Genomic DNA, 27185 nt, shown 5'->3' with positions numbered 1-27185 from the left:
AAGCCGTTTCCATGAACTATATTTTCCCTCTGCGTGTGCGTTCGTTTAGCTTCCCCGGGTCAACAAAATTCCCTCGGGTGAGCCCATGACAAGAGCTAATCGAACGATCACACTCGCCTTCTCGCGGTGACGTCAGGCATCTCGGGTCACCCCAAAGTGCCCCACTCCACAAGCAGGGCACTAGGGGCTGACCCGGGTGAGCCCTTGGAATGACGTCAAAGCTATATTCGAGTGTACCGGGGCAGACCGGGGTCGACCCGTAGGGAAGCTAATCGAACGAACCCTCAGTTTTGTTATGCAACTTTGATGATAACGAATCGATCCCAAATTTTCACCGTTTTGTATGCATAATGTTGGGAAAGTGTGGGTATTAGTCTTTGACAATTACTAGTGGTATATCCTACCTTTAAAGAAATATAATTAAAGACTTAATTTTCTCAAACAACAGGAGTCTGAAACACTTCCAGTCTGCCGTGATCCACTTGAATCTAATCACTGCTCTCGGGTTGGCTGATTTCATGTTCCTGATTGGAGCAGACGACACTGAAAACGAGGTGATAAGTGACGTAAAGTAGTCATGGTAACACAGTACAAAGGATGACTTGTTTGTCTGTCTGTCATAGTGTGTCTATCTCTCTTGGGACCTTTAGGTTCAATAAATCACAGAAATTACACAAGCCAGAAGTATTCTTAATAATGTACAATACTTCTGATGAACCCACATGCATACTATCAATATTTATAAGGTATTAACTCAAGTTATACAGTAATGAGTAAAAGCTTTAAAGGATTATTCTCTAACTTTTTTTTTTTTTTTTTTTTGACTTCGAGAAGAGTTTAATGAATCGACTGTTGCACTGGCGTTTCATAAGTGCTTTGGGAGATCAATGGTCGGTTTCACAGAGGTAGTCCCAACTTAGGTCTAGTCATAGGACTCTTTAACTCCAGATAAGACTAGTTTTAAAGGCAGTGGACACTATTGGTAATTACTTTAAATAATTATTAGCATTAAACCTTTCTTGGCGACGAGTAATGGGGAGAGGTTGATTGTATAAAACATTGTGAGAAACGGCTCCCTCTAAAGTGCCATAGTTTTCGAGAAAGAAGTAATTTTCCACGAATTTGATTTCGAGACCTCAGATTTAGAACTTGAGGTCTCGAAATCACCATCTACATACACACAACTTCGTGTGACAAGGGTATTTTTTTTTTTTTATTATTATTATTATTATTATCTCGCCAGTTCGATGACCGATTGAGCTCAAATTTTCTCAGGTTTGTTATTTTATGCATATGTTGAGATACACCAACTGTGAAGGCTAGTCTTTGTTAATTACCAATAGTGTCCAGTGTCTTTAACCATTTTGTGAAATCCACCCCCAGTTGAAAACAAGTATTTGCATCAAGAGAAGTTACAATGATGTCCAGTGTCAACTTATTTGCCGCCATTCTCTTCAAGTCCCACCCCTTCCTACATGTACTCATCACCAGAATTGTGTACCGACTAAACAGTACAGACCTTTATCACGCTGTCGCCATCTTGGTCACGTTCCTTGTATCCAATAACAGTAATGAATGCTAACATGGCACCAGACTATTATTTTGTCCAGCCTCCGTTTGGTTACAATGAGTTGAAATGGAGTAAAATCAAGATGACCACATCGTGATAAAGGTCTATTGCTAAATGTTTTAGGGAAGTTCCCGTTGGGCTGTGTAAACAAAATTACCCGGGTTTCTTTTGTTATACCAGGATAACGTCTTAGGTCGTTTTTGCACAACTCTGTTTTTGTTTTTGTTTTGTTTTAACAACGAAATATTGTAAAGTCAAAGCCACTGGACACTATATGTAATTGTCAAAGGCCAGACTTCTCACTTGGTGTATCTCACCATATGCACAAAATAAAAAAATATGTGCAAATTTGAACTCAATTGGTAGTCGTAGTTGCGAGATAATAATGGAAGAAACACAAACCTTGGCACACGAAGTTATGTGCTTTCAGATGCTTGATTTCGGGACCTCAAAATCTAATTCTGAGGTCTCGAAATTGATTTCAAATATATTAGGGGAAAATTACTTCTTTCTCGAAAACTACGTTACTTCAGAGGGAGCCGTTTCTCACAATGTTTTATTCTATCAACAGCTCTTTATTGTTTGTTACCAACTAAAATTCTTATGCTAACATAAATTGGTAACTACCAATAGTGTCCAGTGCCTTTAAAACTTCTTAAAATCAAGCACAGATTGATAGTCATCGGAGGTGTTTCCCCAAAGGTTGTCAGCCTTTTGGTGCAGCCTCTTCGAAAATAATGTAATGCTTAGCCTTCAACTTAAACCAAGAATGATGTACCCTATACTGTTATTTTAAACAATCAAATCAATTCATAATCATAAAGAAAAATTATAATCAAATCACCTAATCAATTTATCCCTACAGGTGTGGTGCACCGCTGTTGCTGTTATTTTGCATTACTTTTTCTTGTCGACCTTTATGTGGATGTTGTGTGAAGGTTTTTACATTTACATCCGGGTCACCAGCGTGTTTACTGATGTCAAAGGTCATCTGAAGTTTTACTTCCTCGTTGGTTGGGGTAAGTGTAGTTCATTATCTCATCCTTGTAATCAATGGTGAATTAAATACTTCAAAAGCACATCAACGACTTCGGTTCTTAATTGGTCTCAACGTTTCGACTAGCTTGCTCAAGTCATCGTCAAGTCACCAATATAGGCTTATTTATATACCTCATGTAAAGAGTCCTGTAATCTGATTGGTTTAAAATGGAGTCATGGAGATAGCTATGCCCACTTTTTCTATCAAGATGACGTCTATTGACTATATCCGGGGCATAGTGTTTTTAAATTGGTTTATTTGTACAAATAAGCCAATCGGGCTTGTACCATACATTTAATGCAGTATTTACAAAATTCTATTTACAAAGATAATAGATAACAAAGATCAGCATTCTCCAGAAGACGATCAGAGCATACTGATCGAAACGTCGAGTGAATCCAACGGTTCTTTTCAGAACCACCCCAACTCATTTAGAGATTGTTGTTACATGGTGTTACCGCAAACTCTTCTATATATAATAAAACAAAAACAAAACTGTTGCCGTACTGAGGAAAGTCACAACCTATATGTCTATCGTTGATGATGTTACATCAGGAGGTGGGCTGTTTTAGAAACGTCGTTGGTCGGTTTTGCAACGTGTTACCTCACTCTATGCTAAGAGAAACCACAAGGGAGAAAACATAGCAAGGGGCCTAGTCACTTTAGTATGCCCGCCCTGAAAATAACACAACTATGATTATGAATAATGTATAATGTACGACTAGCGTTCCGTGTCACGTACTAGTCACGGCGCGACCTTTTTTTCGCAGACGACCTTTTACCGTAGTCAGTGTTGTTGATTAGAAAAATCTTTATTCGGTATATAAAAGAAATACTGACTGCTTAATAGTCGGGGAACAATTAAAATTATGGGCCCTCGGTGATGTCAAAACCATAGCTATGCCCTCAGCTTCGCTACGTGCCTATAATTTTAGCTGTGGCCCTCAAAGCAGTCAATATTTTCATATTATACCTCACCATGCAATACCCAGTCCCAGATTATCATTCCTAAATATTATTTATTTTTTGCCAATTGAAATAAAATTTGGTATGTGGTTAACCGTTTTCGGTTGTTGTCTAACGTTTATTGCTAACCAGCTCCTGTATCAAAGGCCCTTTTAAATCATGAGTACTAATAACAAGTATTCAGACTTAAACAACTTTGCTCAAAAGCCTGCACCGGGCTAAAAATGGTTGTCGATTTTAACGGTTGTCCAAATCTTGAAGATTTGAACAGCATTAGGTTTCATGAATTTGGAATGAGAGTCAGACTTATAGTCGTTACGCAAAACTTATTCCAAACGATTTACAAATGTAGACAAATCCACAACGTATCCCTAGGGTTTACATTAAATCGGTGGAGTATCATTCAGTTTATTCAGTACAAATAAATAAATAATTCTAAAAACTGAACCATTCAACTCTTAAAATATATATACAAAATACTGGCGTTGAATTCTAACCCTAACACTAAAGAACTAGTTGATAACAACACCAAATTGTAACCAAAATGTTTTTAAAATGTGCGAACGTCCAAGCAAAGCCTGTGGTTTATTAAAGAGTTGGGTTAAATATTCATTGAATATGTTTTGAGCAAAATTTCTGGGTCGTTATTTTGTTATAAATGCACTGAAATAATCCAGCAGAGGGAGAATCAAGAATGAGCAGAAATCAAGTCTTTGTGATGGGGTTGATGGATCGAGAAGGGATTTGGGCGGGTGGTGTAGAAGGTTGATTTCAACAAGAAATTATGTTCCCTGGGGTTCCGGTTTATACCTTTGAGGGTCCCGGTGGATTATGGTAGAAAGAAAGGATGGAATAAATATCTCAATATACAGTTGTCTTTTCATACCTTTTGTGTGAGTAATTTCATTGTATTTATTTACCCTTGTTGTATCAAGTTAAAACCAACATTGCACAAAGTATTTAGTTCTAAGACGATTATTTAAAATTGATGGTTTATTAAAGTCAGTGGACACTATTGGTAATTATTCAACAACTTTTGCACAAAACCTTACTTGGTAACGATTAAATGGAGCTGTTGAAATCATATAAAACGGCTCCCTTTGAAGTAACGTAGTTTTCGAGGAACAAGTAACTTTCTACGGATTTAATTTGAGACCTCAGAACTAGATTTCGAGGTATCGAAATCAAGCATCTGAAAGCACACATGTTAGTGTTACAAGGGTGTTTTACTTACTAATGAGAGTTCAAATTTCCACAGTATTTTTTGCATGTATAATGTTGAGCTACACCTAGTGAGAAGATTGGTCTTTGGCAATTACCAATAGTGTCCAGTTTCTTTAAACATGCAACAAATAAGTGTTATTTAAACTTACCAGAATTGGCAAATTGGGAAGTATTGTTAATTCACTAAGTACAAGGAAAACCACACAATTGAGATGGATAGTTTTGTGAATCAAAACAAAACACGTTAGTCTCGACAATTCGATTGTATAACAAACGATAGAGCTCCTTATGGAGGAAAATAGTTCCTCCATGCTTCAAGTAACTTGGTATGACTGTTATTTTTTGTAAAGGTGTTCCAGCCATAATCGTTGGGGTAACAGCCGGGGTGAATCTCGATGGATACGGCACTGATGCGGCATGTTGGTTGGCTACATCCGATAACACACTCTGGACCTTCGCAGCACCTGTCGCTATTGTTATCACGGTAATTGTCATAAGTTATGAAACACAAGCGTTGTTATTATTATCTGAAAAAAATATTTATGAAGTTTTATTTGTTTTTTAAGAGCACCGGCAGCGGCATAAATCCCAGGTATAAGCATTAATTGACCTTCTTTGAAGTAGTTTAGGTTTAGGTATAAAGATAGTTATCATTAAAAACATTGTGGAACTGGAAAAAGGGGCTGAGACATTTTAAAGTCACACAAGCGACAAGGGTGTTGTTTCGTTCGTTATTTTCGTACAACTACGCCGACCAAATTGAGTCAACAACGTTTTCGCATTGCAAACTGTCCCAATAGGGGTGTTTTTTCCCCCTTTGACTTAAAATTCTCTCAATGAGGCAATCCACCAATGTCCCAAACAACTACCCCAAAACGGTTTGTTCCTTTTTAAATCGATCGGGATGTTCTCTTATACCCAAATGCTGAGGGTACATAATGGTCCCCGATCAGGACCTCATGTGACACAATGCAGACGGTACAACTGATGTAGCCTGAACATCTGACGTCACACTTCAAGGCTCGTGAATAGCGCCAGAGACGTGCCTCGAGACCGGCGTGTAGATTCACCTTTGACCTACCCTCATTTCACATAGAGATACGCAGTCAAATACTATTGCGGACGTGACAGGGGTGTACTGTTCGGTCATCTATAGCTCATGTTATTGTGCACGTTATGCAATACCATTGTATCAAATGGAATCACTGGATCTAGCGACAGGGACCTGTCTTTATCATCGACAGGGGCCCAGTCTTCGGGTGCGTCCGTTTAGCTTCATTGGGTCGACCCCGGTGTGTGGCGGCTTTTTTTTTCCAGGACAAATGTGGGTAATTACGTGCACACAATCGTCCTGGGAAAAAAACACCACACACCGAGGTCGACCCAGGGAAGCTAAACGAACGCACCCTATAACTGATGTTGCCTTCCTCAAACTGATTTGACAGTTTCTCGATCAAAAAACAACCGCGCAAACATTCAGTCCCACGTGACCCCTCATTCAACATCGATGTAAAAGTATTCAGGTCGTCAGACAATACCAGATGCTGATCTTATGTGAGATGTTGAAATAACTGGCTGGATGTTTTGTAATCTTCTTCTTTGTTATTCGAAGGGAGAGAAAGACTTCTCTGAGAACGAGACACAATATCCTCTGGGAATGTTCGTGCAGTCACTTATAAAAGCTTTTGCATAATTCAGGTCAATTTATAGGTTCGTTTCTTGTTTTGTTGGTCTCGTATTTGAAGGTTTTTTCTTCTTCTTTTTTATGGCTACGCGAAGGGAAAACCACAGGAGTTTGTTTTTCCTCTTGAACTTTGGAACAAAAAACGCAAAGCATGTTTTGCAAGTTGTAATTAGACGACGGCCAACAGGTGGATTCATCATCTTTTATGCAAACTTCAGTTGTGTGTGATTAAACCATGCAAGTAAAGCGAGAAATAATATTGAACGCATTTCGCATAACGAAAATACAAGAGTATATTATTATCCCACGACAATGCACTCACACATGCAAATTGTACACATGCAAATTGTGCACCTGCTTTCCCATAAAGGTTATTTCTTCTGAAGCAACATTATACAATTTGTTTCAATAAAAATAAATCTGACATTATAATAGGCCTACATTATTTTATTCAAAGAATTTTGCTTCTCAAAAGTAACAAATGTTTTGATACACCATTTCAACCAATACTCTAAGAACTGTCTGATGCCCAGAATCATTAAACTTTAACACATCACTCAGTCTTAGCACTTGAACAGTCATCGGTCCATTTTTAATGTCAGTATCTTTGTGAAAGCAAAGGGGGCATTACTATACACATATTGACTGGCAATGAGGTAAATAGTGCACGTCTATACCCACAAGGTGACCAGAAGACGGACCTATTCCCCGAGTACGGGTTAAATAGAATCAACGATTGTGAGGCACCTCAAATGTTCACTCAAGACCTATAGAGATGCCCGTCTTGTGCCTGAAAACGAACTGCATTTTCGATGACACTTTTGAAGGGGCCAATCAACGACGTTGCTCTATCAAATGCCGTGTCCAAGGGTAGCAATCCATTATTTTAGAAAGGGCAAACGGGTAAGGAGGTTGTCGGGAAATGTTACAACATCTCTCTCATCTCTCTCACTCTTTCGCTCCCCCTTTCTTGTGGCAGGTCAATGTATTTTTCCTGGTGATGATAATGTTGAGGTTTCTAAAGGTGAAAAGCATAGCCAAGAAGTCCAAGTATGTACAGCTCAGGTAAGTCCAGTTCGGGTTCAAATTCAAGTCGTTTTTCCGCCGTGTGCTCCGACAGCCATTCTGAAGGACTCTGTTTGGTTATACACCTCTTAACCCTGGAACAAGTCACCACAGTGACAGCTGTCACCGATTGGAGACTTTTTGGACGCTTGGTGACAGCAGTCTTATCAGGTAAATTCCGTTGTTCACGTTAGTGTACGCATGCTCAGAACTACGTAAACAATGGAAATACCTGGTAAGTCTGCCGCCGTCGATTTCACAAAGAGTTAGGACTCGTCTTATCTCAGGATTAATCTTAAAGTCTGCATGCTACAGTGCTGGGTTGGGACTCGTCCTAAGTCCTAAGATTAGTCTTAAAGGAACACGTTGCCTTGGATCGGACGAGTTGGTCAATACAAAAGCCCTGTAACCGTTTTTTATATAATGCATATGGTTGGAAAGATGTTTTAAAAGTAGCATACAATGATCCACACAAGTTTGCCTCGAAATTGCGTGGTTTTCCTTCTACTGTGCGAACTATCACCGTCGGCCATTTATGGGAGTCAAAATTTTGACCCCCATAAATGGCCGACGTGTTAGTCGACGAGGTAAAAGGAAAACCACGCAATTTCGAGGCATGTTTGTGTGGATCATTGTATTCTACTTTTACAACATCTTTCAACCCATATGCATTTTATAAAAAACGGTTACAAACGTTTGTCAAAGACCAACTCGACCGATCCAAGGCAACGTGTTCCTTTAAGTTAGGAAGAGTTTTGTGAAATCGATGGCTGCCACATAAGTCTCCCATTGGTTTTTTATCTGCCACCCCTGGGGAAAAACCCACGGGACCTGCTATTTCAGTTTATCCTGTACTCTGGGGCCATGGGGCACTGTCAACACCTCAAAGTTGAATCGCATACTTAGGTGCCCAATTTAGCTTGGGGGTTAGGGAAAAACAGCTAGTTAGTCCATCAGTGCCCGTCTCGGAGATTGCTGTCCCTATACAGTATTTATTGGTTAAAAATGTTTTAAAAATTTTCTTCCAAAATTAAATAAATACTATCGACATCTCCTCAGGATTCTTAAAGCATCAGAAAGTTGAAAAAAACATAAAGAAAGTAGTTTTCCACATTTTAAACTCAATTATGGTATGCAAAAACCTCTAAAAGGCTGCAATCACCAAGCACGGAGTCCATGTGCGCAAAATGTAGGGGGGCCTTAACCCTAAACCTACCCAACCCTAAACCATAACCCTACCCCAACCCTAAACCATAACCCTACCTTAACCCTAAACCTACCCAACCCTAAACCATAACCCTACCCCAACCCTAAACCTACCCAACCCTAAACCATAACCCTACCTTAACCCTAAACCTACCCAACCCTAAACCATAACCCTACCCCAACCCTAAACCTACCCAACCCTAAACCATAACCCTACCCCAACCCTAAACCATAACCCTACCTTAACCCTAAACCTACCCAACCCTAAACCATAACCCTACCTTAACCATAACCCTACCCCAACCCTAAACCATAACCCTACCTTAACCATAACCCTACCCCAACCCTAAACCATAACCCTACCTTAACCCTGAACCTACCCAACCCTAAACCATAACCCTACCTTAACCCTAAACCTACCCAACCCTAAACCATAACCCTACCTTAACCCTAAACCTACCCAACCCTTAACCATAACCCTACCTTAACCCTAAACCTACCCAACCCTAAACCATAACCCGACCCCAACCATAAACCCGAACCCTACCCCAACCCTGAACCATAACCCTACCCCAACCCTAAACCATAACCTTACCCCAACCCTAAACCTATTTGAATTACAATATACAACCATTTATCTGACCGGTTAATGCAACTGTTTTGATTCTTAAATGACATCCGCTATATGCAGTTTTCCCACTCTGGACAATAAATGCTTTATTTGCTAGCGAGAAAACCCATGAATAGTAATCGGTGATTTACCTGTCTCGCTGAACAGTCAGAGTGCTAATCCCCCACCAGAGATAATGAATACTAATATATGGATATACTTCGCCATTATTTAATATCAAGAGTTTTTGTAATACATGCATAATTAAAAGGCAAGTATTAATTATCTGTATGACTATTAATACACACGTGCGCCCCTTTTATACGCGCACTGCCATTGTACTACGTTGTAAGGCGTTGTTGTATTTTTTCCGACCGGCTTGAAAAATAAAACTTGTTTTCTCTTATTTTTCGGTTGTTGCTTTGGTTTATTGTTTAGGGTGTTTGTTTGGTTGTTGTGATAATTATTTTTGTAGAAAAACAAATGGCACAGCGAACTCTAACTTTCATCAATGACTTATTTTAAGTTTTTAAAGCAGAACAAGACTGCAAACCTACCTTAAGTACAACACTAAGCATAGGGTGCGTTCGTTTAGCTTCACTGGGTCGACCCCGGTGTGTGGCGTTTTCTTTTTCCAGGACGAACGTGTGCAGATAATTACACACGTTCGTCCTGGGGGGAAAAAAGCCATACACCGGGGTCGACCCAGGGAAGCTAAACGAACGCACCCATTAATTTAATTCCCTTTATGACGTAGGAAAGCGACCCGGGCCGCCATTATCCTGCTTCCACTACTCGGCACAACTTGGATTTTCGGTCTCGTCGCTTTTGGATCTGGCAGTGTGGTTTTGTTTTACATCTTTGTCATTCTCAACTCGTTACAGGTATACGATTCATACCGTGTATCTCAAAAAAAAAAACTACACACCTTTGAAATGGCTGCCTTAATATGCGATTATGTGGGTTAAGAGTTAGATGTATGCTTATTTGACTCAACTGTCATTATGACACAACAAAGTCCGAAAATAGTTCCTGCTTGGATGAGCAAAAAGAAAAAGTAGCCGACATCTTGGAGTGAATTTTGGAAGCTCCAAAGGACTTACCCCCCACAATTTGGAAGGCTAAGTACTGCGCATTATAATTGTTTATACCATTCACAAAAGTAGGCAGTGCTTGCCCAATCATTAATTATTTTAGGACTTTTTGGCGTCATATGAAAGTTGAGTCGATAAGCTATCCATAAATCTAATTATGTTCCCCCAGAATCATATATTTTTTAATCGGCAGCTACTTCCAAAGCATATAGTTTATTTTGAAGACACCATGTGCTGAGTATATATGTACCTTTTCTGAAGGCGATCAGATAACACTGATCGAAACGTCAAGTAGTAAAACCACCCCTTTTCAGAGCCACCACCATCATACAGCTACTTACATGGTGCTTTATAAATGTATGTTTGGGAGGGAGAGGGGGTAGGGGTTGGGGGACTGAGTGGGTTTTTAGGGGTTGTATTAGTTGTTTAACCAAGTTACGTTTCAATATCTTGTTTTATAGGTAACTATGCGATACTTTTCACCACTTAGATTTTAAACTCTGAATGGTGATACACCTATGTACTAAGAGCTTTAGTTGTTGCGAAACAAAGCTATTGGTAGACAATTCATCCTTTTGATAGTTTCCTCTGGAGACACTCAGAGAATACTGATCGAAACGTCGTGGCGTTACACTTATGAGAGAGCCAGATTTGCACGGTCATACTGCTTTACCTGAGTTCCTGTTACCAAGTTCCTCATGCATCATTTTATAATGATGCTGATAATAATATTATTATTTTTCAATGACTGCTCGCAGAGTGTGTTCATTTGCATATTCCACTGTCTGACCAATTCCACTGTCTGACCAATGACGACTGCTTATATTAATAATATTATTATTACTATTCTATAACTACACACAGGGTGTGTTCAATTGCATATTCCACTGTCTGACCAATGACGGCTGCTTATTATTAATAATATTATTATTACTATTCTATAACTACACACAGGGTGTGTTCATTTGCATATTCCACTGTCTGACCAATGGCGACTGCTTATTATTAATAATATTATTATTACTATTCTATAACTACACACAGGGTGTGTTCATTTGCATATTCCACTGTCTGACCAATGACGACGTAGCATCAACTCTCCGCGTAAAACTCCGACGATCTCGAACTCAGATTGATGTTTTCCTGTCATCCACTGTAAGTTTCAACAATTCGAAAAAGACGAATGTTTTTTCTGCTCCACCTATTTACTCATCTGTCTAGAGAGGAATTAGAGTGAAAAAGTCGCGAAACGAATCTTATGAGTCATCTATCAAAAATATTCAACTGTTTTATAGGCCTTTGTAAAGTTTCCCTCCCAGGGGCCCGTATTATACAAGTTTCGGATGTACGTTTCTGAGAACATTTTTTGAAATAATTTATTTTTTTCCTCAAGAATATCACATCCTCCAAAGGTAGATTGTTATCCTTGCCCTTACTATTCATTGTTTGAAGAGTGCAGCGAGTTAAATTAACATCAGGAGCCGATTTCACAAAGAGCTAATATTGATCTTAAGATGCGTATCAATCTTAATTGCTAAGCATACATTGTGATGTCTCCGATTACAAATCACTATTGTAATGCTAACAACTCATCTTAAAGACACTGGACACTATTGATAATTGCCAAAGACAAGTATTCTCACTTGGTGTCTCCAACGTAATAACAAACCTGTGAAAATATGGGCTCAACTGGTCACCGAAGTCGCAAGAGAATAATGAACGAAGTACACCCTTGTGCTTTTTGTGCACGAAATTGGGTCTGCTTTTAGGTGCTTATTAAAGGCTTCAGCTGAAGTATTTTATTATTTGAGTTTGAGAGAGAAATTACCTCCTTCTCAAAAGCTTTGCTACTTTCGAGGGAGCCGTTCCTTACAATGTTTTATACAATCAACAACTCTCCGTTGCTCGTTAACAAGTAAGTTGTTATGCAAATAACTATTCATAAATACCTAAGACAGTTTATCTATTCTGATTGGTCGAGAGGGCATCACGAGGTGTTGTTTGAACGGATGATATAACACCAGTAAAAAGTGTTATAACATGAGCGTGACACGCGAGCTTGCACCTGTGCGTATAAGCCAGTTTCTTCATTCCCATTGGTCGAGAGCAACGGCTGAAACAGTTGTGCATTATCACGCGATACGCGCGACGCGCACAGCATCTCCTTATAAGGAGTTGTTTACCCGAGGGCCTAACCATTTCATAGCTGGAGGGGTGTTGTGTTGGAAGAAATCATTGAATAATTATAATTTTTACATTTATTTTACCTTGTGACCAAAGGTGTTGATGTTCTTTGACCGTAAAGGTATTTATGAATGGGAATCAAAGTGTGTTGAATCGGTTTTCAACAAGTGGTTTAAACCCGCCGAGGCCTGGTTCTTGGTAAAATTATCAAGTCCCGGCCTCGGCGTGGGTTTAAACCACTAGTTGAAAACCTCTTCACCACACAGTGATTCCCTTAGTAGTGTCCAGTGCCTTTAAAGATGACTCTGACTTGTGAAATTTAGCCCTGTTAATACCCGCTATTCCACTGGGGCCTTTTTTTATGAAGCAACTCAATCAATTATAAAGGGAAAGTGCCTTGTATTGATTTTCTAAAATTTATCTTCGGTCAGCGTGGATCCGATCCCTGACTTCATTAATACTCGAATAATAAACACGAGTTGTGTCAACAGTAGTCATTTCGCACTGTATTCCAATTTGACATCCAGAGATGAAAAATAGTTATGTCCAAGTTGATCTCTGTTCATTCCATTTTAAAGGCAGTGGACACTATTGGTAGTTACTCAAAACAATTTTTGGCATAAAACCTTTCTTGGTGATGAGTAATGGGGAGAGGTTGATGGTATAAAACATTGTGAGAAAAGGCTCCCTCTGAAGTGCCATAGTTTTCGAGACAGAAGTAATTTTCCACATTTGATTTCGAGACCTCAGGTTTAGAACTTGAGGTCTCGAAATCAACCATCTAAACGCACACAACTTCGTGTGACAAGGATTATTTTTCTTTCATTACTATCTCGCAACTTCGATGACCGATTGAGCTCAAACTTTCACAGGTTTGTTATTTTATGCATATGTTGAGATACACCAACTGTGAAGGCTAGTCTTTCACATTTACCAATAGTGTCCACTGCCTTTAACATCTAATAATTATATTTAGAAGAGGCGTAAGCTGGACTGAGTTTAGGCCCATAAAGAACAGGACACCTTTTTGGTAATATTGTCAAAGACCAGTATTCTCACTTGGTGTTAAAGACAATGGACACTGTTGGTGACTCGTCCTAACTTGATGGGTTCGATGCATCCTAACGTCTATGGATACGGAACTTAACTCGCTCTAAGTCATATTAGTATTCATCATAAGCTAGGAAGAGTTTTGTGAAATCGACGGTTGGACCCGCTTGCACACTCCCGTAGGTTGGTAGAAATCCAACATACGGACGTAACTTTAAAGGCAGTGGACACTATTGGTAATTACTCAAAATAATTATTAGTATAAAACCTTACTTGGTATTGAGTAATGGGGAGCTGTTGATAGTAAAATACATTGTGAGAAACGGCTACCTCTGAAGTTACGTACATTTCGAGGAAGAAGCAATTTTGCATCTGAAAGCACACAACTTCTAGTGACAAGGGTGTTTTTACTTCCATTTGTGTTTTGCAACTTCGACGACCAATCTTTCACAGGTTTATTATTTTATGCATATGTTGAGATACACAAGACTGGTGTTTGACACTTACCAAGTGTCCCGTATCTTTAAACAAAGTGCACAAGGAAAAACACATGCTATACCGCGATTTTATTTTCTCTCCGACTTCCCTTGTTTGTTTGAGTAAAATAACCACGAGATGTCCTGTTATCTTATTATGTTTTTAGGATCATCGAAGACTTCCGAAATCCAAATCGGCGAAAACAATGGAGCTAAAAACCAGTTCAGGTATGAGTTTTTTTTTCTTTCAGGAACTGGTTTGTTTGTTTGTTTGTTAATGTGGTTTTTGTTTGTTTGAGTTACACCACTGTGGTTAAAATAAAATAACTAACACTGGGTTTTTGTGTGTAATGTAAGATCACTAAATTACTATTTAGGATTAAAGGCAGTGGACACTATTGGTAATTACTCAAAATAATCATCAGCATAAAACCTCACTTGGTAACGAGTAATGGGGTGAGGTTGATAGTATAAAACATTGTGAGAAACGGCTCCCTCTGAAGTAACGTAGTTTTCGAGAAAGGAGTAATTTTCCGCGAATTTTATTTCGAGACATCAGAATTAGATTTTGAGGTCTCGAAATTAAGCATCTGAAAGCACACAACTTCGTGTGACAAGGTTGTTTTTTCTTTCATTTTAATCTCGCAACTTGAACGACCAATATTAAGCAAAAATTTTCACAGGTTTGTTATTTTACATCAAGTGGGAAAGACTGGTCTTTGACAATTACTAAAAGTGTCCAGCGTCTTTAAACTGCTTGAAGAAAGGTTCTGATGGCTTTAATATTTTAAGGTCTCGTTATAATACTATTTGAAGACTTTATTGCTTTGCCCGTACATCAGGTGGATGTCGAGATAAATCCGGAGCCTTCGATTCAGCTGGGGGTGGATCTTCCGAACAATGGGCAACCCTCCAATCCCAACCTACGCTCAACTAAAGTGCACGTTAGAAAGCTATTTCACAACAACAATAACTAGATATATAATAGATATCGCAGCCAAAACATAGGATTCGAACTGCCTCTAGCTACCGGGCAATCTCGGTAGTCTAGTTGGTAAGACACTGCTCTAGAATATTGCAAGGGTCATGGGTTCGAATCCCACTCGAGTAATTTGCCTGTGATATTATCGGTGTATGGGTAAAAACCAAAATTAATAACAATAACTATGGGGTAGGGAGTGTGTCTACCTGCTGGACGGAGCTCCTAACAACAAAAACATTATTGAAAAGGTTACACAAAATATTAAACTTGTTTCGTTCCCCCGAAATAAATTATTTCATTCCCTTGAAAACGTATTTCGAGGGAGCAAATAATGTTTTGAGTGAACAAAATAACATTTCGGGAACGAAATATGATTTGTGTTACCTGTTCAATATCTTGTTTTCCCTGTCCCGTATACCTGCGTGATTGCAGACAAGCTTTGTAACGGTATAGTGGTGCTCTGTTTAAACACTAATGTTAAAAGTTATTAACAGGATCGATAAGTTGTTTGAATCTGAACTTTTATTGATTATGATTTCCATACAACATCAATTCTAGTCTGTGAAATATTTCCCTCTGAAATAAGGTCATATATTATTCGAGAAAACTGTATCTTAAAAAAAAATGTTTAAAAACGATACGGGAGGATCTAGGACAGTGTTTTTATGTGAGCTGAACTTTGTTCATGATTTTGTAGCTGTTCATAATTTCATCAACGGGTTAGGTCCAAGTTTTTACAGGTTTGTCTTTTCATGCATGTGGTTGATGGCAGCTCTCTGTATCCTGTATATGAATACATTATTGTAGTAATTGTAAAAATTCGAATGCCTGTTTTAAGCTAAAACTTCTAAATGGTAATGTAAATGTGTTCGATATAAGTTGACTTTGAACTTATAACAAGTTATATTAATGCAAACATAGAAGTAAGAAATATTACGTAAGATCTTGACATTTTTAAAAAATCATTTTGAAAATGGTGCCTTGATATATGCATAAAGTATTGTAGTGAATAATGTTGGCCAGTATCAACTTCATCAAACTAATAAATCTTTCAGGTTATTAAATGTTTAGCAATAATAGTGTGTGTGTTCCGTTTGGTTGCGGTATTCAACGATACTCCATGAGCGGTATCAACATTGTTGAAGTTTGACAAATATTCCGGGCAGAGCTATGTGCCTTAATGTATACCTAAAGTATTGTAGTAAATAATGTTGGCCAGTATTAACTTCATCAAACTAATTAATATTTTAGGTTGTTAAATTAATTTTTAGCAATAACATTGTGTGTGTGTGTGTTTCGTTTGGTTGCGGTACTCCATGAGAGGTATCAACAATTATGTTGAAGTTTGACAAATATTCCGGGCAGATTTATGTGCCTTGATGTATACCTTAAGTATTGTAGTAAATAATGTTGGCCAGTATCAACTTCATCAAACTAATTAATATTTTAGGTTGTTAAATTAATTTTTAGCAATATCACTGTGTGTGTGTGTTCCGTTTGGTTGCGGTACCATGAGAGGTATCAACAATTATGTTGAAGTTTGACAAATATTCCGGGCAGATTTATGTGTCTTGATGTATACCTCAAGTATTGTAGTAAATAATGTTGGCCAGTATCAACTTTATCAAACTAAGCAATCTGTTAGGTTATTGCATATTAAGCAACAATTATTTTATGTGTCTGTTTTTGAGGTATTGCCTACTCCAAGACAGGGAATCAAAAGGTTATGTTCGCTCGGCGCCAGCGGCCAGTCTATCCAGGACCGCTGGGATGGGCTAATCGCTTGCACAGATTCTTGTTCAGGAAGTACGTAATGCGTACAGTGCATAGAAATAATGGTGCAGTGTGAGTGTGATGCATGATGGGACTGCGCACTATTAAACCCATGACAGTGCATGATACCTTTGCCCATCCCAGCGCCTTTGGGGACGAGCGAAAAGGTTATGCTGAAAACTGACACATAATCTACCGAGCAGAGAGTAAGATGCCATGATGTATCCCTAAAACATTTTGGTGTTTTTTTTTTTTGTTTTTTTTTTTTTCATATGTTCATGAAATTTAGTAAGCTTTTAGGTTATTAAATAATTACAATAATTATGTAATCTGTGAATGTCAAGTCCACTAAAATTCAAGACTTTCTAACACAAATACATTATATATATTATACATTATATTCTTTCTCCCTTCTCTTTTCCCTTTCCCCTCTCTGGATCCTTCCCTTAATCCCTTTCCCCCTCTCTTTTTCTATGTATTTGCTTGTACTTGTTTTATGTCTCTGAAGAAGGTCCGGTTTGGATCGAAAGCTAAGGCCATCTACCCTATTCATTACAAATACATTATAGATAGCTTTGTTTTTCAGAATCATAGTCAATTACACATTACTTCTATCCCCGGCATTAAATGGATTGTATATGTTTTGTTTCAATCCTAAAAAGTTGTAAATAATTCATTTAATCGCACAAACGATAAAATACATTATTCGCCAGATCGGTTTTGCTACGCAGGAAACATAGATAATTCTGCAATGGGGGACTTAGGACGCTTGGTGTCAGCAGACTTACCAGGTAAAAACCAGTGTACTTGAATGGAGATCAATGGTAAAAACTAAGTTCTCCGTAATGTGCGCATGCTCAGAACTGCGTAAACATAGAACTTCCTTTGGTAAGTCTGCTGCCACCTAGCGTTTCAAAGTCTCCCATTGGAATTCACAATCTGAGAAACGTATACTTTCCTAAGACTCAAATTTGGGGGATAAAAAGCGATATTTTTTGTCTGAAACCTTAGTACTTCGACGTGAAAAGTTTCTGAAGATGCACTATCCAAAGCTACGTGTACTTTTTACCAAGAAGTTGTTATTGTCATTAAATTTACCAAACGCTGGGGTGGGTTTCACAAAGGTAGTCCTAACTCAGGACTAGTCCTAGGCAATGCTAAGAGATAGGACCAGTCCTAAGTTAGGATGAGTTACTGGTCCTTAGCATTGCCTAGGACTAGTCCTAAGTTAGGACTTCCTTTGTCAAATTCACCCCAGGCCCTATAAAGAGACTGAAAAAAACACGTGTTTTTGCAAACACCTTTTCTTGTTTTCAAAAAGGTATCTGCGTGTGATCATACCATCTTAATCAAGCAAACTTTCTGTGTCAAAGCTGTGAGTGCCTTGGGATTATTTTCTCCAATACCTGATTTGATTTTTAATTACTTTAATTAATGTCATGTACAAAATTCAGGGAGCCACAGGTTTGTTGTTGGAGTCACTGACCTATACAATGAATGTACTTTGAGTTCTCTCCTAATCATGAATTGTGAAATGTGAAGGGTGAATTGGTGATTGTCTTCAGTTCAACTTGAAGGTAAAGAAAGGAAGCTTAAAGAATTATGTAGTGTTGTTATTCCACTCACTGTATAGCTATATTAAAAGCAGTGGACACTATCGGTAATTACTCAAAATAATTGTTAGCATAAAACCTTTAATAATGGTGACGAGTAATGGGGAGAGGTTGGTGGTATAAAACATTGCGAGAAACGGCTCCCTCTGAAGTGCCATAGTTTTCGAGAAAGAAGTAATTTTCCACGAATTTGATTTCGAGACCTCATATTTAGAACTTGAGGTCTCGAAATCAACCATCTAAACGCACACAACTTCGTGTGACAAGGTTTTTTTTGTTTCTTTATTATCTCGCAAGTTACTGTGAAGCCTAGCCCTGGCGGCCTTACACGTTCGTATTATACTACAGAGAAAGAGTCCTATATAAGGCTATGTGAAGGCTAGTCTTTGACAATTACCAATAGTGTCCACTGCCTTTAAATAATTATGTAGTGTTGTTATTCCACTCGCTGTCTAGGTTCATTGACACAGAATTGTCCAGGTGTCTTATAGGTGGTGGTGGCGGTGGTGGTGTTGAACAGCCAGCAAATATGATTATTAAGGGCAATTTTTCATCAAAATAAAGTTAATGATGAAATAAAATTAATTAAAATTAAATTAAAACACGGGGTTTTTTTACACGTTTTTTTTTTCTTTTTCTTTTTTAATCCCGGTTAGGACACTAACCCTTGTGTCATTGAGTATCATTCCATGGGTATGAATTTGAAGAGGGTAGAGGTTGATATTGTGTATGAAAAAGTCTCCTGAGCGCCACGGCATGCAGCCACACGGCTAAATACTTCACAGGGAGCTGAGAATGAGTATATTATTGGGGACGGGAAATATAATAATAAAAATGGTTCCAGTTCTTGATTCATTCTGGCCCGAGAGGGCGTTAATGAACAATGCATTCTTGTAGAGGTACTTCATTATTATTGGCCACAATTGAAGCTAAAGCTAATCGGAGTCCTTTTGTCAACTTAACCTTTTTTCGATGACCAGCTATTTGTTGATGGAATGCAGTCCGCATATATATACTACATGCACCGCCTCTTGTGCTAGCTGCCGAGGTAGGCCAGTCCGGGACTGCTTTGACGTCTGAAACTCAATCAAAATGACAAGTTCGTCCCCACCGCTGACTTCAAGGGTATAATTTCAGTTTCTAAACTGAACTCACTAGGGATTTTTTTTTTTACAGAAAATAAATCCTAGGAAAACAACATACCGGCATCAAGACCAGGTAAGTTTATTGTCTGTGTTTTCTAAGCACCGTGAATGTATCTGCTCTGCTCATTTAGCCTTTTGTACTAGTGTGACAGAGGATTATGTCCCCCCGACATTCTGTCCCCACATACGGTGAACCGCCCTCTTACGAATCCTTCGCGATCAGCCCATGTCTAGCTTCCTATGGTGGACAGAATCACCGGTGCACAGAATTTAGCTGTGTGAAATTCATTGACATACAGTGATTGGTGAAGGAGAGAGAGCAGATCAGAAATGTCCTGATAGTTCGAAGTAATAGTTTCAAGTGTCTGTGCCTCTCTGTATATACATTCTGCCAACCTTTCTGGCACTACAAAGGATATCATTTGTCCTAGCACGGTAAAGGCACTGCACACTTTTGGTTGTTGTCAAAGACCAGTCTTTTACTGCCTTAATTCTTGTGTGATTGTTTTTTTTAACCTTGCTTATCAAACGTATAATTAGGAAGATGCATTATCCAGTCTCATGTCGATGACTAGAGCAAGCTAGTCGAAATGTTGAGACCAATTAAAGAAACTGCACACTATTTATAATTGTCAAAGACCAGTCTTCTCACTTGGTGTATCTCAACATATGCGTAACATAACAAACCTGTGAAAATGAGGGCTCAATTTGTCGTCGAAGTTGTGAGAATACAATAAAAGAAAAAAAACCTTGTCACACGAAGGTGTGTGCTTTCAGATGCTTGATTTTGAGACCTCAAAATCTAATTATGAGGTCTCGAAATCAAATTCGTGGAAAATTACTTCTTTCTCGAAAACTACATCACTTCAAAGGCAGCCGTTTCTCACAATGTTTTATACTATCAACAGCTCCCCATTATTCGTTACCAAGTAAGTTTTTGTGCTAAAAAAAGTTGTTGGGACATTACCAACAGTGTCCACTGCCTTTAAGGGACATAAAGTGGTGGCCGGATACGAAATTAAAGCCGCAGACTCTAACTTCAGACGAGAGAAAAAGGGTTTTTAAGAGTCAATTCAGGTAAATAGTTGCTCACGGTCAAAAAAATAAATTTTGTGTATACTTTGTGGGTGGAAGGGCCTTGGGGTGCAAGTAAACAAAATTGCATTTTCAATTCCATATATAGGCCGTTGCTACGGTTACGGCTCATTTTGTTTTTTTGCCATGTTAGGCCGATTTTGGGGTCTGAAAAACTGTTTTTTAGCTCATATTTACAACTCCACCCCACCAAAATGCAAAATTATTTCAAAAAACCTGGTATATCAATACAAAGTATCATCCTTGGCCTTCCTTGAGAAAAAAAAAATATTGCTTTAAATATCACCCTTGTGCTATTTTTGCATCATGCATTACATTATGTTTTTAGAACTTGCAAATCGCAATTTTTATCCTATTTTGGGACCCCAAAATGACAACTTGCCAGGGGTCTCAGAAAATTTTCCTTTCGGCTGTGATTAGGGCCAACATTGGTCTTTTCATATCTGGTGAGAAAAACTTGGGCAATTGTATCCTGTTGTGACAGTACTGCCTCAAAACTAGACTTTTTTCCCAAAAACGTGAACAAATGCTTTTTAAGGGTCTTTTCAAATAATATTGACATACGTGTCCACTTATACTTTGTGGATGGTAGGGACTTGGGGTCCAAATAAACAAAATTTACATTTCAAATCATTATATAATACGTTGCCATGGTAACAGTTCATTTGTGTTTAGGCCACTTTGGGGGTCTGAAAACACCCCACCCCACCCCACCAAAAAAACAAAAATATTTCATAAAACCTTTTCCATCACTACAAATTATCATCCTTGGCTTTACTTGGGACAACAAATTATTGCTATAAATTTCACCCTTGTGCTATTTTTAGAACGTGCAAAATCAACATTTTTACCATATTTTTGCCCTAAAAATTTCATATTTTTTTAAGGAGAATATTTTCCTTTCGGTTTTGAATAGGGCCAAAATTTGTCTTTTTATTTCTGGTAAGAAAAACTTGGGCAATTGTATCCTGATGTAACAGTACTGTCTCAAAAATAGACCCTTTTCCCAAAAAACATGGAGAAATGCATTTTGAAATATTTGCTTCGTTTTGAATTTATAACAGAAAAAGTAATATTTCCATCAATCTGGCAGCTTTTCATAAGCACTCTGTAGGCTTCGTGCATTACCAAACATTGATCAGGACTTGTTGATGACCTAAATCTTAGAATTTGCCCCACCCCGGCCCCGCCCCAATTATATTTCTTAAACAAAGTTTTGTGAACAGCGCCTCTTTTTTGGAAGTCTCACTTTTTTAATTCCCTTTACACATCAAGAAAGTTTGTGCAGTCTTAATTTTTATTAGTTCTCAGAATATTTCCCCTTTGGTTGTGATTGGGCTATCATTATGGTTTGCATGTCTGCTGGTGCGAAACACTTTGGTGTTGTTACACTTCTGCATCAAACATGGTAATTTTTCCAAAAACAAGACAAATGCATTTTGAAGATATCCCTTAGTTTGAATTAATAAAACACAAAAACGAGCATGATTGTTAAATAATCTGGCACTGTTTCCATGCTCTTTAAAGTAACAAGTACAACGTTTTTATTTTTAAGCCATAACCATGCTTTGCCACTGAGAGTTCTTGTTTTGTCATGACTACTTTACCTAGTTGTACAGGTATGATTCACATTGCAAGAAGAGAAGTAGTGCGATGAGCATTCTTTACAAGTTGTCTATACATGGCCTTATAACAGTCTCCTTGGTCCCCTGCCTGCTACCAAACTAAACATTTTCATCCCCATCAGAACAAAGAGGCTCTAAAAGTGCGCAAATACTGTCTCCAAAGTATCTAAATGACCATTCACCTGCTTTAGCCTTCTGTAAGCAGTTCCCCCACCCATGGTGGGGTTCCTTTCAATTGTACTGTTGCAAACAATACCAGAGTTGGTTAATTTAACGTGATAAACAATTCAGCAGGTAATGTTTGACAATGTTTGTTTTTTTTTATCGTTCTCAGAGACACATTAGTAATTAGTAAGATAGTGAATGGAAAAAATAATCAAACTAGGATGAATAAACTTTTGTAACTGCAATTGCATCTTACTAATTTATGTTGAGCAGGTGCAAGTATTTACAACTTCTTTCAATGTTGTTTCATTAAAGGAACACGTTGCCTTGGATCGGTCGAGTTGGTCTTTGAAAAGCGTTTGTAACCGTTTATTACAAAATGCATAATGATTAGAAAGATATTTTAAAAGTAGAATACAATGATCCACACAAGTATCACCCAAAAAACATCTTTCTAACCATTATGTATTTTATAACAAACGGTTACAAACGCATTTCAAAGACCAACTTGACCGATCCCAGGCAACGTGTTCCTTTCAAATGATCTCTTATACGCTCATCTTGCAAATCGTTAGTATCATTGTTTTTAATCAGATCTTGACAAACTTTTCCAACACTTTTAAGCGGAGGCTTTTTAATTTCCCACATTTGTGTTGGACATGATTGGATGCTCCAAACCATCTGCAGCACAGACACTGTATTGTTTATGATCTCTATCTCTATGAAAAGTTTTACATTTGGTAGCAGGCAGGGACCAAGGAGAGTAGGCCCTGTATTAAAGACAACTTGTGAAGAATGATCAATGCACTCTACTTGCAATGGGAATCATATACCTGTACAATAGGTAAAGTAGCCAAATCAGGAACTCTCAGTGGCAAAGCATTGGTTATGGCTTGGTTGTATACCATTTTGTTTAAATACAAACTTTGAATTCAATACTCAAAGGGCATTAAAACAGTGCCAGATTTTTACAAGCATGCATTGATTTTGAAAAAGAATTACTATACTTGAGCCAGGTCGTGTCACAACAGGATACAATAAACCCAAGTGTTTCTCCCAGAAGACATGGAAACACCAATAATCGCCCCAATCACAACCGAAAGGGAACACTTAAAAAAAAGAGGCGCTATTCACAAAACATTGTTTTATGCAATTTCAAGGAATATGATTGGGGCTGGGCCGGGCAAATTCTAAAATTTATGTCATCAATAGATCCTGATTAATGTTGGGTAATCCACTAAGCCTACAGAGGGCTTAGGAAGAGAAGCAAGATTGATAGAATTTTCAATTTGAAGAAAAAACAATTCACATGTTACATCCGGATACTGTTACCTCCGGATACACTTGCCAAGTTTTTCTTACAGAAATAAAAATATCAATTTTGGCCCTAATCAAAACCGAAAGGAAAATATTCTGAGACCCCCTGAAAAAAAAAAATTTTGAGGGCAAAAAATATGGTAAAAATGTTGATTTTGCAAGTTCTAAAAACACTCTAATGCACGTCGTTCTAAAAAAAATACAAGGGTGAAATTTATAGCAATAATTGTTTGTCTTAGGTAAATCCAAGGATGATACTTTGTAGTGATGTAAAAGGTTTTATTAAATATTTGTTTGTTTTTTGGTGGGGGTGGATTTGATATTTGTGATATTTGTCATTGTTTTATAAAAGATCACAACTAAAGTCATGTTCAAGAAAGACGTAGGCCTATAATATAAACTCGTTTTGTCGTGCCATGATTTTTTTAAGATAAAAGACACATCAATAGTTGCCATTGTCGAATTAGATTTGTTCCTCTCTTTGTTGACAGTTATTATTCTTTAAAGACATAACTCACTGTTTGCGGTTACACAAGACTGAGTGCTTTTTGTAGTGTATACTGTATTTTTGACACAAACAAGATGTTGTTTGCGTTTGCCCCACATCTCACCATTGTAAAAACACAAAAAACACATTGAGGGAAAGAGGTTGGCGTTGTCTGTTTGAAAGACGGCTCCCTCTGAAGTCATGTAGTTTTTGAGAAACATTTAATTTTCCACGAATAACAAAGATGTAATATTCCAAGATTTTTTTTTTTGAGGTCAAGAAATCAAGCATCTGAAAGCACACAACTTCGGTTGACAAGGGTGTTTTTTCTTCTCGCAACTTTGGTGACCAATTTATGTTAGCTAAAACTTTTACAGGTTTGTTATTTTATGCATATGTTGATATACACCATATTGTGAGAAGACTGGTCTTTGACAATATTACCAATAATGTCGACTGTCTTTAATATGAATGTTAACGTTGTTATGTTTGGTAACCGTATTGACAGTCAAAACGCACTTTTGATAGTGTACAAAGCATTTTTGTTATCATTTTCCCTCGGAGTAAAACAAGTGAAACTTCTATTTGTTTGGTACCACCCAAAAAACTTAATCTTGGAAGCGTTTCTTTCTGAAACGTTTCTCAGATTGTGTATTCCGAAAGCGGACTATTCTTTCTTTTGTTGGACCGTGGAGGAAGTAAATATTACATAACGGCCATAGTAGCCGATTTAACGAAACGTTACGCAACTGCGCAAGTCCACTTGCGCAACATTTATGGTGTAAGTTGCGCCACAGACGTTGCGCAAGTGGACTTACGCAGTTGTGTAAAGTCGGCTGTAGATTTGCAGTGATGTCTTCAAAACTCTACTACCGTAGCAAATGATATGTTCACATTTTTATATTGGTGGTTTTATTGTAGAAATCTACATGTATTTCATATTATGATTAAATGGAACAATGAATTAATGAGACAATGAATTATTTAGACAAATTAAACTTTTGTATACAGATCGTGGCTTTTAATTTCTCTTTTATTTTGTACACATATACTTTTTTCAACTGAATTAAAAATTGCTTTCAGTTTAAAGATCCCATTGCAGTAAATATATTATATATATTTTGTTTTTACTTTACAGTCAATGTTACCCTGTATAATGTCATTTAAAGGTTTAATAGTTCCGTTTATGTCTAGTCTATCAATGTTGTTTGTTACCATTCTTAGGTTATACATTGATCGTTACTTTTGTCTGTGGCTCAATCAGCTGGCACATTTAGTGTAAATTAAACATTCATTTTACTTAAACAGCGTTACTAATATAAACCATGCTCATTAAAAGTAGAATCTCTTAACTCTACTACAATAGAAGAAGTCTTTGAACAATGATTGTACAGTTTACCAATTTGTGAGCTTACATAAAATTGTGAATCACAAATAAAATAATATAACCATAATTGGTTGCGCTGTGTGCGTTCGCAATATATTGGTTGAAAAATTCCAGTTTGAGATTGGTCAACGCATCAATGGCGGTTTTTTTTTTTAATTTGTTTTTTTAATTAAACTCTTTGCTAAACATTCTCGTGATGTGAAGAGCCAACTGATTTAATGCTTCTTCATAATACGTACATAATGGTCTTTCATCATTCATTAAAGACAGTGGACACTATTGGTAATTGTCAAAGATTAGCCCTCACAGTTGGTGTATCTCAACATATGCATAAAATAACAAACCTGTGAAAGTTTGAGCTCAATCGGTCGTCGAACTTGCAAGATAATAATGAAAGAAAAAACACCGTAGTCACACACAGTTGTGTGCTTTCAGATGCTTGATTTCGAGACCTCAAATTCGAAATCTGAGGTCTCGAAATCGAATTCGTGAAAAATTACTTATTTGTTCAAAAACTACGTGACTTCAGAGGGAGCTGTTTTTCACAATGTTTTATACTATCAACCTCTCCCCATTACTCGTAATCAAGAAAGGTTTTATGCTAATAATTATTTTGAATAATTACCAATAGTGTCCACTGCCTTTAAACAATTAAATGTACATGATATAGACCTCTAACTTCTATCGATTAATAATAATATGTCACTTTAGATAATGCCCCTTTTACACATCACATGCACATTGCAATATTATAATAAATAATAATAATAAAAAAAGTGAGGCCTGATAGTAGGGAGTAAGATGAAATACTGCGTTAAAGCCATTGGACACTTTCGGAACAGACAACAAAATTAAAAGTTCATAGATTTACAAATAACTTGGTTTACAGAAGGTAATGGTGAAATACTTCTCTTAAAATTGTATTCCATGAAACGCTTAACGTGTTGAGAAAACACTAAAACAATGACAATTCTCGATATTGAGATTTACGGGTTTATTTTAAACACATGTCATGACAGGGCGAAACGTGCGGAAACAAGGGTGGGTTTCCGTTATCTTCTCCCGACTCCGGTGACCGATTGAGCCTAAGTTTTCACAGGTTTGTTATTTTAATACGTGAAGTGTGGGCCTTGGACAAAACTGTTTAACGAAAGTGTCAAATGGCTTTAAAAACATGCTCTATTTAATTAAATAGTAGATTATCAAGGATCCATTACAGAGCTAAAATTAGCATATGTAGTGCTTTTGCTAAGTGGTTTTGCATAATTACGTCATACATTTAAATTTACAAAGTGATCTACTTTAGACCACAGATTTCAAAGAAAAACACTGATCGCTGCTTGTTAAACATCAGCGTTATAAACGATCTTAATTCTAGTGTCAAACATTTATTTTAGTTTTTCCAAAAATGTAATATTACCATTTTAT

The 27185-nt window shown here is 37.6% G+C and overlaps 1 protein-coding gene across 1 annotated transcript in view; it reads left to right on the top strand.

Moving 5' to 3' along the window:
• The window catches only part of LOC139934795 (uncharacterized), a 44352-nt gene extending 27791 nt beyond the window's left edge, over positions 1-16561 (top strand). The window contains exons 20-27 of the mRNA XM_071929199.1: positions 449-554; positions 2436-2589; positions 5150-5283; positions 7463-7548; positions 10122-10248; positions 11503-11613; positions 14336-14396; positions 15011-16561. Coding sequence (XP_071785300.1) covers positions 449-554; positions 2436-2589; positions 5150-5283; positions 7463-7548; positions 10122-10248; positions 11503-11613; positions 14336-14396; positions 15011-15105 — 874 coding nt within the window. The 3' untranslated portion in view covers positions 15106-16561. The remainder of the gene's footprint in view (positions 1-448; positions 555-2435; positions 2590-5149; positions 5284-7462; positions 7549-10121; positions 10249-11502; positions 11614-14335; positions 14397-15010) is intronic.
• The last annotated feature ends 10624 nt before the right edge of the window (positions 16562-27185 follow it).

This window comes from Asterias amurensis, chromosome 3 (genome assembly GCF_032118995.1).
Source record: "Asterias amurensis chromosome 3, ASM3211899v1".
NCBI classification, from domain to species: Eukaryota; Metazoa; Echinodermata; class Asteroidea; order Forcipulatida; family Asteriidae; genus Asterias; species Asterias amurensis.
This window is presented reverse-complemented; position numbering and strand designations above follow the sequence as displayed.